The sequence below is a fragment of the Colias philodice genome, chromosome 28 (assembly GCF_061535455.1).
Source record: "Colias philodice isolate Cphi_HAF_F1 chromosome 28, ilColPhil1 Martin Lab GWU primary, whole genome shotgun sequence".
In the NCBI taxonomy this organism is placed as follows: domain Eukaryota; kingdom Metazoa; phylum Arthropoda; class Insecta; order Lepidoptera; family Pieridae; genus Colias; species Colias philodice.
In genome coordinates this window covers 3,147,441-3,163,012 of record NC_143113.1, presented here as the reverse complement: position 1 = coordinate 3,163,012, position 15,572 = coordinate 3,147,441, and the positions used below count along the sequence as shown (strand labels likewise).

General features: G+C 33.1%; 3 protein-coding genes across 6 annotated transcripts in view; 1 reads left to right on the top strand and 2 right to left on the bottom strand.

Annotated features, from left to right (window-relative positions):
• Nucleotides 1-4: 4 nt before the first annotated feature.
• LOC149476252 (cytochrome c oxidase subunit 7C, mitochondrial-like) lies at nt 5-3,620 on the bottom strand. The gene is made up of 3 exons (XM_089711990.1): nt 3,382-3,620; nt 2,625-2,746; nt 5-102 (listed from the first exon to the last, which is right to left on the bottom strand). Exons 1-2 carry the CDS (start codon nt 3,472-3,474, stop codon nt 2,627-2,629), a joined length of 213 nt encoding a protein of 70 aa, XP_089568116.1. The 5' UTR covers nt 3,475-3,620; the 3' UTR covers nt 5-102; nt 2,625-2,626.
• A 651-nt stretch (nt 3,621-4,271) lies between these two features.
• Nucleotides 4,272-11,139, top strand: LOC149476251 (protein CDV3 homolog). Its single transcript, XM_089711987.1, has 5 exons — nt 4,272-4,603; nt 8,720-8,884; nt 9,338-9,478; nt 9,877-10,063; nt 10,456-11,139. Exons 1-4 carry the CDS (start codon nt 4,427-4,429, stop codon nt 10,057-10,059), a joined length of 666 nt encoding a protein of 221 aa, XP_089568113.1. The 5' UTR covers nt 4,272-4,426; the 3' UTR covers nt 10,060-10,063; nt 10,456-11,139.
• Nucleotides 11,140-13,461: 2,322 nt separating this feature from the next.
• Nucleotides 13,462-15,572, bottom strand: part of Cul1 (cullin 1) — a 65,418-nt gene continuing 63,307 nt past the window's right edge. For all 4 annotated transcript variants that reach the window (XM_089712174.1, XM_089712175.1, XM_089712173.1 and 1 more), the window contains exons 20-21: nt 13,771-13,884; nt 13,462-13,580 (exon numbers count right to left, since the gene is read on the bottom strand). In XM_089712174.1, coding sequence (XP_089568300.1) covers nt 13,500-13,580; nt 13,771-13,884 — 195 coding nt within the window. In that variant the 3' untranslated portion in view covers nt 13,462-13,499. The remainder of the gene's footprint in view (nt 13,581-13,770; nt 13,885-15,572) is intronic.

The following is a 15,572-nucleotide window of genomic DNA, read 5'->3' as shown; positions in this document are numbered from 1 at the left end:
CCAAAAGAATTTAATTATTGTTTTTTTATTTATTTTGAGAAATTAAATACATAACTACTAATAAGGTTTTCTAATATATGTAAGTATGTGCTTCACAGGTACCTGGAAAAAAGTGAATAAAAATCATCAAAAGAACTGCGAAGAAGAAACGGTAATCGTTTCAGTTTTAATTAATGAAAATCAAAATGGGCGATCGGAAAATTACATAAAATATAGCTATGAATTTTATGTTAATATTACAGTTATATGCTAGTAAAAGTACGTATGTATTTCTAAAAATAAAAAATTAAATAAACTTTAACCATGTCGCGCGATTTAAAACCCCCGTGAATCCCCCATTCCCGTTAATATAGTCTTAGTGACGTCACATTTTCTAGTCTTTATACCATGTTTACCACACTTGTACTTTTTATAGTAATCTAATAATAATAAAAGTGAAAAGTGTGTTAAACATAAAACAGGCAACATTTACAATTTAGCTACTACAACGTCTGATGAACAATGGATCATAAAATTCTTACATTAAATTGTATGCTAGCTCAAGGTTTATTTTCATAACATACATTATGTATTAGCTTTGTTCTATGTAATGTTAAAACGAGATAAAATAAAAGATGGAAATAACTAAAAATACACAACCCTTGAGTCGCGTCTTTCTTTACGTGGACCAAGATATAAAGTAAAAAAATTCATCACAATCCGTTCACCCGTTTTGTTATGATAGAATAATCGATCTCAACTTCAAACTTGATTGTAGAATTATAGCGTGATGAGAAAGAATTTAAATATTATTGTATCAATTTACTGTATCGTTATTGTTATTTAATCTATACCAATAATAAATTTGGAGTGTCTGTTGGTTTTTAGTATTGAAATAACCGATTTTTACTAAATACTTCTCACTAAGACTTCTCAAGACAAAGTCTTACCGGAAACATAGAATAATTAATAATAATAAAAGGTGTGAAAATAAACGGCTAGAAAACTTAATTATTGTTTCCGTAAACGTGTTGGACCCGAACTGAATAGAGTATGAACAATATCGATTTTTCTTATAGGACAAAAAGGTCAGACTGCCTAAAGATTGTGCCTAGACACGCCATAACGTGCCATAACGTTTGTATGGTATTATTAATTAATTACAGTATGTTATTGCTATGTTTATATGATAAAGTACCTATTGAAGGTATGTATGAAATTGAGGCCTGCAGTCTACTAAACCGAGTCTGCTTGATTTTGAGATTCTAACTTATGGTTCTGGATTTCAAGATTAGAAATAACTTATTCCTGTGTCACATACTTTTTGAAGTGAAACTTCTTTAGGCGCTCTTTTTTATTATTATCCCATTTAAACCTAGTATGATTCAGAATTAGCGGCTAGTAGTACATTTTGCGGATAAATAGATCGTTATTAACCGACTTCAAAAAAAAGGAGGAGGTTATCAATTCGGCCGGTATGTTTTTTACTTTTTTTTTTTAATATGTATGTACACCGATTACTCCGTGGTTTCTGAACCGATTTACGTGATTCTTTTTTTGTTCGATGCGGGATGGTGTCGAATTGGTCCCATAAAAATTTTATTCGGATAGGCCCAGTAGTTTTTATTTTATGAGCATTTTTGTCTGTATTTGTAAATGTTGCAAGTGCAAGTTTGAAGTCGGTTGTTTTTAACGCAGTTATTGACTTGTTTGAAGTTCTACATTCGGTTATGTGGGTATGTTTGGTTTAAACATAATTGGAGATGCAATAAAACATTACGACCAAATTTACGATGAAGTTATTACTGTGTTATGCAATTAATATAATGGAAGTGAGGTATGCCTATAGTTAGACGCAAACACGTCAACAAGGATAAAAATATATTTTCCTTATAATTGAGCATCATATTGAGTCAACAAATAAAGCTTGGGTATTTCAGTTTTATGCCTATTGAGTGAGACTTGTATGAACCTAGCTTTTACCCCTGTCGTTGCTTATATTTGGTATATTATTGTTTTCAAATGTTTTTTGTGTCCAAACATTGTTATTGAGTTATTGTGTTGAATATTTGTTTATTGAGCTTTCCGCCCACGGCTTCGTACGCATAAACAAAGGAAACTCTGCTTAGTTCCCATTCATGTGGGATTTCGGGTATAAAACCGGTTCTTAATAAAACTATCTTTGTAGCAAATTTAACCGAAATCAGTTCAGTAGTTAAGGCGTGAAGAAAAGACCGACAGAGCGATACCTAGAACGAATTACTTTCGCGATATTTATATTAATAAGGGTCAGCTCACACCGAGACGCGACGCGGCGCGACGCTGCGCGCACATTTTTCATAGAGTGACTCAGAATATACTTTATTCACTACACGAAAAGATACACATTACATACGTATCGTGACGCAGCAGTGCATCGCTGGTACGCGCGACGTGCAAGAGCTACGATTTTAAGATGCGCCTCGCGACGTTGCGATGCGTCTCGCGAAGACGCGTGGCGTAGCGCGAAATCATTGGCCTCTTTGAGTATCGTCGCGTCGCGTCGCGTCTCGGTGTGAATTGACCCTTAGGGGCTGCCACACTTCTCTGTAGCTGTTTTTGGTTTGAAAAGAACATGAATGCTATTAAAAAAAGTAATAACTTACTCTTATTTATTCTTGTTCATTTGGTATGCGACGATGATGAAAGGAGCAGAAATACCAGTCAGCATGTAGAGGAAAAAGTTTGCAGTTAAGCGGTATTTGTTGTTAATATCGAATGGCAGATTCTGAAATGAGAAAAAAATATTTAAAAAAAGGTGAAAAAAGCGTGAGTTTGAGGGTTTGCTTGTTGCGTGGCTTCGTTGGTATTCCAATCTGGGACACTGATTTATGTAGTAACTTAAATCGATTGATAAGTAGGAGAAGATAACAAAATTGTTGAAAATTAAATGAAAATACATACTAAAAACTGTACTGTTTAGTGTGAACTGAAGTACCTGAAAAAAAGAAATCGCAGTTCCTACAATTATTTAATGCTATTTTATTCGTGAATAGGTAAAGTAACTATTTCATGATAGTCCTTAAAATAATTTAAAATAATATTACTTAAGTACATAAAATAATTGGTATTCAAGTTGAAGATTGGATAAGAATCCAGGCTACTTTATTTAATTTATGAATATATTATTTCATTATTAATAGTCCTTAACTCTAAATTATAAATCAAAATTATTGTATAACATGAGTGTGAGCAAAAAGAATAGGTAGGTAGTTACTAACGTATTTATTTTAAAATAATTAAAAATATAATACTTACATAAAATAATTGGTATTCAACATGAAGATACGATAAGAACACGAGACCGTCTATCATAACCCCCCTTAATTTCACATATCACTGAAAATTACGTAACAAACTTACCTCTCCAGGAACACCCCCATGGGATCCATTTCTGATGAAATTCCTCATAACATTCCTGCCAAGGAGCGTCGTTCTTGCCACGGTACCCAACATTTTAGCTTCAAATTTTTATTAAAAATGAGACCTTTACCAGGTAGATTAGATAAGGATATTGACTATCGACGGGTGTCGATACGAGCGGTCCGAGGTGTGGTGACTGATAAAGTAACTATAATCCGTTTGAATTCAATAGGTGATTTCATACTGAAATGTGAAGCCTGTTTACTCTTTTTCCTTGGTTGCCTTCCTGTATAGTTGGATTATTTTACGTTTTCCTGTCTGTCGTCAATGGAAAGAATATTTATCTTTTTATTTAATAGTTACTGTTTATTTATTTATGTTCAATCAATATCATGAACCATTCTAAATAATACCTACTGATCATTCTATTTCAATAATAATATACTGTTTCAATTGATTTGATTTAAGTTTCATACTTCTATATTAATATTTCTTATATTGTTTTATGTACATTTTCAAATTTGTGTGAGTAATAGCTCAAGAAGATCCAATAAAACATATTTTGCATATCTCCTCTAAAATAATATATTTTATTCAAACTTTTTTTTTATAAATACTTGTTATTTATGATATTAAACGGATTTAAAACAAGATTTATTTTATATTTATAGTTTGCTGTATCCACAGCTATATCAGTGACTTAGGACGTTTAAAAATTGTGCACAAAAAAGGATATTACCTAACCACATAAATGTATTAACTAAATATTGATTTTATTTTTAATATGAAATGTTATTTTAATTGAGAAAATAATATTGTGTGGATAGTAGAATGTGGTAGAAATTTGTTTATTACAGTTGTCTATGCCATTAAAGATGGCAACTTTTCATCCTGCCATTTAATTAAAAAAAAAGAAACAGTCGGCCACGCTTGCCACAAAAATCATTCCGGGGGATTAATCACATATTTCCCCCATTTATATTATTCTAATATTGCTGTTTTTTACGTTATACATAATCATACACGTAGCAATTGAAAATTAAATATGGCTGATTTGGACGATTTCTTCGCGAAAAAAGATCGCAAAAAGTCAAAGTCGGTCAAAAAGTTTGCGACGGCAGATGAACTTACGAAAAAATTGGACGACGGCAAACAGAAAACGGATGTGAGGCCTAAGAAGGAACGACCGGCACAAGAAGGCGAAGAGACTGGACGAGGACCGGTTAGTAGTCGTAAAAATTAAGTCGAAGTGTATATAAAATGTGATACGTCAAATGCAGGTGCTTACTTGTAACTTATCTTCTTCCCGACTATAAAAGCTCGGTTTATTTTCATACAAAAGCAAGCATTCAGAATGTCGACGGTGACTCAATACTTTTCGACCAGATTCTCGCAGTGACACGACACTGACACTCCTTTGGCCTAAATTAAAGGTTAACAAGTGATCACGTAAATTGCTTTTGTTTCCTTCTACATAATAATATACTATTTAGTATTATTAAGTCTCACACCTTACTCCTAACACTATACAAACAACGAAAACTTGGTAGCAATAAAGTATATAGAAAATTCATCTTACTATAGATAATCTTAAAATATAATTTATAAAAGATAATTTTGACCTACATACGCTTCCATTGTGCACTCGTAACTGCAATTTCAAAGTCACGAAATATCTGATACTATCAGTAATAAATTCAATACAAATTCTTGACTCAGCATCAGATAATTCTTTGTTATTATAGAAGCCTTGTAAAGAACATGTATATGTTTACAATTTACATACATAATAGTTAATATATAAATGATAAGTGTGTATGTACATAATTACAAATACATGAGTCATGTGTTATCCCACTTGAAATATATATTCTGGGACGCCAAAACAACACAATTAACCTATTCTTATATGTACTTCTTTTCTAATTTGTTTAAATTATTAATTGTCTGATCAACCAAAAAGTAAAAAGATTATATCATTAAATTAATTTGTTCTTTTGGTTTGCGGTCAATATACAGAACTTTTAACTTAAGTACTTTAATATATAAAGATGTTGTTTGTTGAATGTGGTAAATAAACTGCATAACATAATTCCTATCTGATTTCATTGTGCATGTTCAATTTAAATATTATTATGTACAATGAATGCCAATCACTACATAGTACATATAAAACAAAGTCGCTTTCCCTGTCCCTATGTCCCTATGTCCCTATTTCCCTATGTCCCTATTTCCCTATGTCCCTTTGTACGCTTAAATCTTTGAAACTACGCAACGGATTTTGATGCGGTTTTTTTTAATAGATAGAGTGATTCAAGAGGAAGGTTTATATGTATAATAACATCCATTAAATAGTGGAGAAGTACTGTTATTTTTGAGGTTTCTAATGTAATGTCGTAAAAAATTACATTTTTTCCGCTTACATTGCAAACGCAGGCTGAACCCTACGAGTTTTATCAAAATAATGTACTAAGTATTATACACATTGAAAAGGTCTACAGAAAAGTCCGCGATGGTATATGTCTATCTCTTATGGATAACCCACAATAACTTTTTTTTGTGATTTACTTTTTACGACAAATAATGGCTAATTTTCGATGCGATTTTAACCAATACAGCATTAATCCTTAACCAATTAAATACCTTGAATACATTATTCATTTAATATAGATCTATACGGCCCTTTACACCGTATGATTTAAGTGAATATTTTCGAAGATATTACAGATTTAAAAATTGCGGGACGTAGCGTTTGCGGCGGTACCGGCCGGGCCGGCCGCGGCCGCCCGGCTATATATTTTATACCCGTGCGAAGCCGGAGCGGGCCGCTATCTTTTTATATACAACGTTCACAGTTTTTCTGTAGTGTATTTAGTATCAGCATTGCACCCGCGCGAAGCCGGGGCGGGTCGCTAGTTAGTAATAAGATTGAAACATATTTTTGTAAAAATTATCTTAATGCTCTGTGTGTCTTAATGTGCCATTTTCAAATAATATTATATTTATTTTTTATTTAATACAAAGAAGTAGCTTATAAATGTACTAGCTTACCGCCCGCGGCTTCGCCCGCTTTGTCTAAAACCTAATAAATTATATACTAAAACCTTCCTCTTGAATCACTTTATCTATTAAAAAAAACCGCATCAAAATCCGTTGCGTACACAGACATGTATATTTAAGTAGACAACGCAAGTACCGCGATCTGTATGAAAACCAAGCGTGTCATATTTTTTGTACTGACCTTGACGCGTTATGACGTCACGAGCGCTTTTTAGTGATGTTAATTTCATTTTACGCTAAATCGATTAGGCCGCCACTCGCGCGGCGATTCTAGTATCGTCCTATCCCATCGAAGTAAATCGAAAGAAATCAGATCAAACTAGATCTATGTCTAAGAGGTAGGCAAATAAATGAATCGTAATCGATTACTAAATCGATTCAAGACAGAAAAATGATAATTACCATAGACAGAGGGATGATAAAATAAAGTTATAAACCTTTTAATATTCTAACAAGTAAACTAATGTGTTTTAAATTTTTCTTACATATGCCCATTGAGTTACCATGTACTACGTACTAGAGAGGCCATCGAAAGAAAGTAATGAAACTGTCAATCAATCAATCTTTATGTCCCGTTGCATCGATCCATTTTCCTTTTATGTTCGGGTTACTTGGAAAACTGAAAAAACAAACATAGTCTAAGCAATAAGGAGTTTTCTTAAAAAACTCCCAAGATGACACTTTAACTAATGGCGTCCATGTCATAATATTTATTTTTAGTACCTTTGTATTAAAATACTTAAAAGTTCTAGGTCAAGTCGTATTAAATGACAAAAAAAATCTATGCCTTTTTTTCTGAAAAATTGCTCCTTCAAATTATCATTTTTCTGTTCGATTATAAAATCGATTAGAATCGAGAACTGTTGCATCAAATGAACATCACTAACCACAAAATTGGACAGAAAAATGAGAACAGAAAAATGAGAAGACGCTATTCATTGCTTGTTATCATACGACGCGATCTTTACCGTGCCAAGTAAAAGCCGCAATGTATTCCGAATCATTTCATATGATTTGGTATCCGTGTTTGTCACGACCGTTTTCCACAGATATTCTTTATTTGATTTTAAAATAAATAGTGCATATTCTGATTAGAAAATTACTTACCGGTGGAAGGAAACATCTCTGCTAACTCGGCCACTCACAGCTGTGGAGTTTCTACAGTTTATAACGGCGCAATTCGGCATTTTACTTTATTCAGCTTCACGTCTTTCCTTGGCGAACTGCAAGCGCGGACTGAGTGTAGGCCAGCGTCAAGTAAGTTTCATAAACTTAGTTTGGACACGGGAAGTACATACACTCGCTTAGTCTATCTTGATACATGTCTGTGGTTGCGTAGTTTTAAAGATTTAAGCATACAAAGGGAAATAGGGACAGAGAAAGCGACTTTGTTTTATACTATGTAGTGATTTAGCAGCAATTTGAAACTAGAGTCTCAAGATAAGTGTCCAAAATGGTAGGGAACGAAAATTTGTGATATAGATACTTTTTTTTAGTTAATAAGATATCACATTTAGTGTTTCAATTCATTATACTATTGTGATGTATTTATCTTTATAATAGGTATTATATAATCCTATCATATCATTATATGATAGGTATTAATTACGTCAATTATCTATACATATAAATTATATTTAAACTGTAGGAGGCGGTCTGTTGTCAGTGTTTTGTGCAAAAAATCTACTGGACAGATTTAGAGTAAAGGTTTTCTGTCTGTTATAATATATTTTTAAGAATTTATTTTTAATTTCTATCTAAAGTAGGTATTAATAATGCTCTCCCTTCAGGTGGTTGCTATAAAATTCAATCCTGTATGATATAGCTCATTTTATCCTACTTATATAAATGTGAAAGTTTGTAAAGATGTTACTCTTTCACTGAAAAAATGGACTATCGATGGATTTCACAAAACTAACTAATAACGGTAACATCAGTATAACACATAAGTGAAGTCCCATGTCCCCTAGTGGGGTAAGGGGCTAATGCATTATACATCCGTTTCACTGATCGATTTTCTTTTAGGGACAAGTAGGTGATCAGCCTTCTGTGTCCTGCCAGACAGATACATTTTTTTTTCTTTGTCTCCACCGGGAATCGAACCCAGTACCCCTCGGTATTACGCTCACGCGTCAACCACTGTACCAAGGAAGCTGCAGTATAACAAATGAGCTATAGAAATAGTTGATTTTTCTTGTGGGCTCGCTGCGCGGCTCAGCATCAATACAAGATTCATATAACGAGAATCTCAATACATTTTTCTCTACTCTTATTGCAGGAGGAAGAAGAATGGAAGGAGTACGAGGAGCCAGTCAAGGACTACACAGGGCTCAAGATCCAAGTGCTGCAGGGCAGCGCTGGTGTGCAGGAGTCGGGAAGGGACTCCTCTGCGGAGGACTCGATGCCCGATAACCCTAAGAACAAGGGACCGTGGAATAAACCTGTAAGTTGTGATTTAATATACCAAAATAGGTACTTTGTTGAAGTTGCAAAATCTTGTAAATTTCGCTTATGTAAATAACCTTTTTAAATAGGTTTTTATTAAGTTTAAATGTAAAAAAATCTGTGTTAATTGAGGCTTATGTAATTTATGAATATTCTATTTCTGAGCTAGTTTTTACATGAATGATTAACAAATATTATATTGAATTATTGCATTTTTGTTAATAACATAAGTATATTTATTCAATAGTAGTTCAATATGGCCTCATCTGTTAATTAGATAAAACAGTTTTTATAAATTCATTACATTGAAATCAGCCCATAATTTTTTTTTCATCTAATTAACATATTATGGCTTATGATCTTAGGCTAATATTACATGTTTTGAAGCAACAATATACACAATTTATATTCCGCTGCCTAAACAACACATAAATACTATTCCTCGCTCCAGCAAGTGGAAACGGAACAAGCTCCAGCCGCTAGGCCTCCGCCCCCGCCGGTGGAGGAGGTGAAGCCCCGCGCGCCCACCGCGTACGTGCCGCCCGTGGCGCGCAACCGGCCCTGCGACGGGCCTGTGCGTAGGACGCAGAACGTGAGCTATTTTGTCTTACTAGCTTTCCGCCTGCGGCTTCAAAACCTGATAAATTAAATACTAAAACCGATATTTATAAAAAAAACTGCATCCATTGTGTAGTTTTAAGGATTTATGCATACACAAGGGACAGAGACAGGGTCTTTGTAGTTTGTTTTATACTATGTCTCGTGTCACAATGTTACCTACTCCGACCAAAACGGTGAAATAATTTTTGAAATTGGTTCAGTAGTTTCACAGATAAAAGTGTATTCAAGTAAAAAAACATGTTAGCTTTTAATTATGTATTAGTATAGATAAGATTATTTTTATATACGTACATATTTTGCATGTTAATTTTTTTCAAAAATTGTCAGAATTGGCGTTAAATAAAGCCTATTCTACATTGCAATTGACAGAAGAACCCGCTGGACATCCACAACGAGGATTACTTCCCTGTACTCGGCGCGGGGGCGAAGCGCGGCGGCGGCTGGAGCACCGCGGGCGCGGGTGGGGCGGGCGGCACGCACACGCGCCCCGCGGCGCACGCGCAGCCCCTCGCGCTCGGCAACCGCTTCACCTCGCTGCAGGACGACAGCTAGCCAGGTGACACACACACACACACACACACACACATAAACATTTTTATTTTTCCATTAATAAAAAAACACACACATACACGGCATGTGGCAAAAGACAATGACTGATAATAGACTTGGACAGAAGCGTAGCTAAGCGAGCGTAGCCTAGCCATCATCATATTAATGATACGGGGTATACCTTAACAAACAAACAAAAATACTTGAGCATTGTGTCATAAAGAAGAGAAGAGAATAAATATTTTATTTATTAATTCATGACTAATTTTGTATTTTTTAAAAGAAGTGAATTGTTAAATCGTTCCCCGGATAACTTTCTCGAAGCATAAACCATGTAACAATACCAAACTAGTTTATTATTAGCATAAAACAAAATAATCAAATATGTTTCTTCCGCAGGTCACAGAAGGCAGTTCCGCAACGATAAAATATATTAAAGTGAAGTGTCATTATGGACTTTAAGCAAGCCTGGCATAGCGATTCCCACATTATACATAGCATACAAACTGCGCACTTCCAGTGTTCTCAACTCTAACTGTTAAATATATATCCTCGACGGTTGCTAACCTCATTTCCATCGTGCGACAGTTTTGTCACAAAAAAAAAAAAGAAAAAATACACGAAAGTTAGTGTGGGCTACGCCTTATTATTGCTCATATATTATCTGTGCATAAATCGGCCAGTACCTATGTTCCAGTCATAGACAATAAATATTCCATATTCAGTGTTGCTAGCTAAAATATTAATAAAATGGCGACTGTCAAAAAAAAATCGAAAAACCCTAAAACGGAAGTGTGCCTTTAAGTTTGTTACTTTTTTATGTTTATATTTAAAAAGTAATTAATACAGTGTCATGATTGTTGCGTGGATGAGGGAATTTCGATGGATTATAAAATGGCGGATTTTTAGTGTAAAAGCGTGGGTCGACTGCGCGGAAATTGTTTGATAGTAAGATTGAAAATCCGATATATTATTATGAAATAGTTTGGTTGGCTACCTCTGTATGTTGAACAGTAAAAATGTTTATAAACTTGTCGGCAAATCATTCAGAACATGTACCATAGAAATAAATTATGTATTTAACTCTTTTGTGTTTCTTTTTTTACCTTTACCTACACCTCTACACACAAATATGGGTATATTTTAAATATCTTTATTTATTCTTGTAACCTAGCTTTTTGAAATATGCATTACTATTGTCAAACCCCACAAACGAATAAATTTCTAAAAAACGGTAAGAACCGTGAAAACACAAATTTACATGAAGTAGGCTTTTTTTAAACGGCACGTGCGTATAACATTCGTTGCATATGCTATATGGAAAAGAGCCAGCTATTTTAAATACTAGTGTAACATTTATTCTGTAAACATGTTTTTGAGTAAAAAGTTCTTTAAAGAAATGAGCTAGTACCTATAAACTAAATAGCGGTTACAAATAAAACAGCAAACGATAATTTTGTAACATTTATTCAGTTACAACGAGTGATTGGGTTTGACGCACTTGGTGCACTTCTCAACTTGTACACCATGCTCAAATGGTGAACTTAGCAACTTGTACACTTCTCAAATGGTACACTTCGCGACTGGTACACGTCTCAAATGGTGCACTTCGCAAATGGTGCACTTTTTAAGATTAGTTGATATTTGGAAAAATTGTGTAAAAATGAAAGAATTTTTAGTTTTGGATGTTTAATTTTTATAATTATGTCAACACAATAATAATAATTAAACTATACAGAATCACCTTAAACACTATAACATTTTGGGTCATTTTTATTTTTTCAAAAATAAAAATGTGATGGCAGGATGTGATGTTTGATCGAAAATATAAAAAACTATTACGTAAATTAGACAGAAGTATTGCGGTGGAACATTTCATGAAGAAGATCACGTTTCTCCAATTATTCAAGTAATTTAATTAATAGCTATTTACTTAATTATTAAATAGTAACAATTACAAAGTTTTACTTATTATTACTTTTACTAATTTGTTTTTAAGAAACAGGTTATGATTTAATTTAAAGCTTTTATTTAATTAGTAATAGTTAAAAGTTAAATAATAATATTACAAAGGTTATTGATATAATATGATATTATATCATATCTTTATTATGATATTTTTTTACTGTAAATCTACTTTTTTTTGACATAATTATATTATTTTTATTATATCCGAGTCACATTTTTATTTTTGAAAAAATAAAAATGACCCAAAATGTTATAGTGTTTAAGGTGATTCTGTATAGTTTAATTATTATTATTGTGTTGACATAATTATAAAAATTAAACATCCAAAACTAAAAATTCTTTCATTTTTACACAATTTTTCCAAATCTCAACTAATCTTAAAAAGTGCACCATTTGCGAAGTGCACCATTTGAGACGTGTACCAGTCGCGAAGTGTACCATTTGAGAAGTGTACAAGTTGCTAAGTTCACCATTTGAGCATGGTGTACAAGTTGAGAAGTGCACCAAGTGCGTCAAACCCGAGTGATTACGCGAGATTCTTCTCGATTAGCTTAGGAAATTGAGTGCTTTTTGAGAAAATAAAGTTCTTTACAGAAAATAATCATTTCATTTCATGTCATTTAAAAATAGGGTAAATGCTGTTTCTACTTTTACTGTACATGTTATTCTTATCACAGCTTTAATTTTTTAATAGGTATAAACTAAGTTAGGGCAATTTATCAAAAAGACTTAATTGTAGGTATATACCATTTCAGTAAAATTAAGAGTTCAGGAAGTGTTATTGAATATTTTGCGATATTTAGGGTATGTAATAATTAGAATCAAAATGTATGTAGAATGAATATTTCTTTTGTGTAAGTAAATCAGCTATTACTATAACTATAACCAAAGTTGTGGTAAGGAACAAATTGCGATAACCAAAACCAAAGTTGTGGTAGGTAACAAAATTAAACGTAGAACTTGCGATAGCCACTATCAAAGATGCGGTAGGTAACAAATTAAATCTCTTGTGTAAGTACTATTTCTATAGCTATAAACAAAGATGCGGTAGGTAACAAATTAAATCTCTTGTGTAAGTACTATTTCTATAGCTATAAACAAAGATGCAGTAGGTAACTAAATTAAACGCAGTATAAAACTTGCGATAGCAAGCACTAACAAAAATGCGGTAGGTAACAAATTAGTTAATCTTTTGTATAAATAATATTTCTATAGCCATAAACAAGGTATTTGGTAGTATAGGTTGGTAAAAAATAAAATGCAAACTTGGGATAGCCATAAACAAAGATGCGGTAGGTAACAAATTAAATCTTTTGTGTAAGTACTATTTCTATAGCTATAAACAAAGATGTGGTAGGTAACAAATTAATCTCTTGTGTAAGTACTATCTCTATAGCTAAAAAAAAGGTTGTTGTAGGTAACAAATAAAACGCCAAATGATAATATTGTTACATTTATTCAGTTACAACGAGTGATCACGCGAGATAACTGTACGTGTCCTTCTCGCCCTCCGTGCGCTCTAGGTACTCCTTCTCGATTAGTATGTCGATACATTTCTGAAAACAAAAATAAAATAATTATCATGCCGATAAAAATATTAAAATCATATTAGAAAGGAAAATAATTAGTATTTCTTTATAAGTTATAGGCTTAAAATTGATGTGCGTTATTCGATGAATAAGTTTTAACCAAGGATTGAAAAATCAGCCCTTTAATTTGAAGTAGTTTTATAAAAATAAACCTCACCTTTATAACGGGCACGCGCGGTTTAAACCGCGACGACAGTTGGTTCAACACCTCTACCACCAAGTGCTGGTGCTTTAGCGTCTTCCGCGTCTTCATTATGCGGACTATGGCAGCCTGTTAACAAATATACATATTATTATTATCTCCATAATACACGGGTATCTCCAGAAGGACCTTTGGGAGGTCCCCCGGTCCTTTGGGAGGATAACGTGGGGACACAGGTCCAACACGCAGAGGCCCTTTAGAGAATTTAATGTGTTGTGGGACACCAGCCGCAGCCTGCCCATGACTGCACTATAGAGATACATATTATTAATAATAATTATAAATTGTAGGTAAAAACGTAGTTACTTAGAACATACAAAAAAATCTAGTTATTTATATATAAAATAAAAAAATCAATTACATCCCACTAATAATATAAATGCGAAAGTTTGCATGTTTGTTTGTTACTCCTTCACGCAAAAACTGCAGAACCGATTTACATGAAATTTGACATACACATAGAGGGTAACTTAGATAATAGATTAACACATAGGATAGTTTTTATCCCGCTAGCTTTTCGACTGCAGCTTTACCCGCTTTTTCAAAGAATAGTTCCCGTTCCGATGAGGTTTTTGAGATCAAAGTTACCTTTCATGTCTTACAAATCTAATTATTGACGGTAAAACAATCCAAAAAGGAACTGAAATCTGTAACTGTTTCAATCATTATTTTGCTACTATAGGCACTCTTTTGGCTAGTAAATTACAAAATAATAACACCGCATCAACACTGTCGCAAAATACTATTAAAAATTATCAGACTTCTACTGCAATTAGGCTCGATAAATTTGAATTATGTACAAAAAATGAAATATCTAAAATTATAGATAAATTAGACAACAATGCAGCTGCTGGAATAGACGGCGTTACTACCAAAATTATAAAATGTATAAAGGATCTTATAATAGGTGACCTCACTAATTCTATAAACAAATGCCTAGCTGATGGTGTCTTTCCCGACAGTTTAAAAGTTGCTAAAGTGACACCTATCTATAAATCTGGACCTAAATCTGACCCTGGAAATTATCGACCTATTTCAGTACTGCCTATTGTATCTAAAATTTTCGAAAAGGTTTTATACACTCGTCTGCTCAAATACCTAAATAAAATAAATTTTCTAATTGAATATCAATACGGTTTTCGTCCTAAATCAAATACACTATCAGCTACAATTGATCTTGTTTCCAAAATTAAAGACAATATAGATAAGAAGCACTTGGCCTTAGGAATATTTATAGATCTTAAAAAGGCATTCGACACCGTCAGCCACCCCATTCTATTAAATAAATTAAAAAATATAGGTATAACTGACTCAGCGTATAAAATACTTGATTCATACCTAAACAACAGGTATCAAATAGTAAAAATTAATAATTATGTTTCAAATCCCGCAGAAATCAAATATGGAGTCCCTCAGGGCTCTGTCTTAGGACCGTTGCTTTTTTTGGTATATATCAATGATATTAGTAGCGCTGGATTGTCAGGGAACATATCACTGTATGCTGATGATACCTGTCTCTTCTACTTCGGGGATTCAGCAGTCAACTTAACTAAAGTTGCTCAAAATGATCTTAATTTATTAAATAGCTGGTTAAAGTTAAATTTATTGACAATTAATGTTAAAAAGACATCATATGTAATCTATGCAGCCAAAAATAAAAAAATATCTTATTTTCCACCTCTTACAATAGACTCGCAACCATTAAACAGATCTAACGAAGAAAAATATCTTGGCCTAATCTTGGATAATAAATTAAC

Coding starts and splice junctions, on each gene's coding strand:
- LOC149476251 (XM_089711987.1), top strand. CDS start 4,427: ATGGCTGATTTGGACGATTTCTTCGCGAAAAAAGATCGCAAAAAGTCA. Junction 4,604..8,719: donor AAGAGACTGGACGAGGACCG/GTTAGTAGTCGT, acceptor CTCTTATTGCAG/GAGGAAGAAGAATGGAAGGA. Junction 8,885..9,337: donor AGGGACCGTGGAATAAACCT/GTAAGTTGTGAT, acceptor TCCTCGCTCCAG/CAAGTGGAAACGGAACAAGC.
- LOC149476252 (XM_089711990.1), bottom strand. CDS start 3,474: ATGTTGGGTACCGTGGCAAGAACGACGCTCCTTGGCAGGAATGTTATG. Junction 2,747..3,381: donor ATGGGGGTGTTCCTGGAGAG/GTAAGTTTGTTA, acceptor TTCTCATTTCAG/AATCTGCCATTCGATATTAA.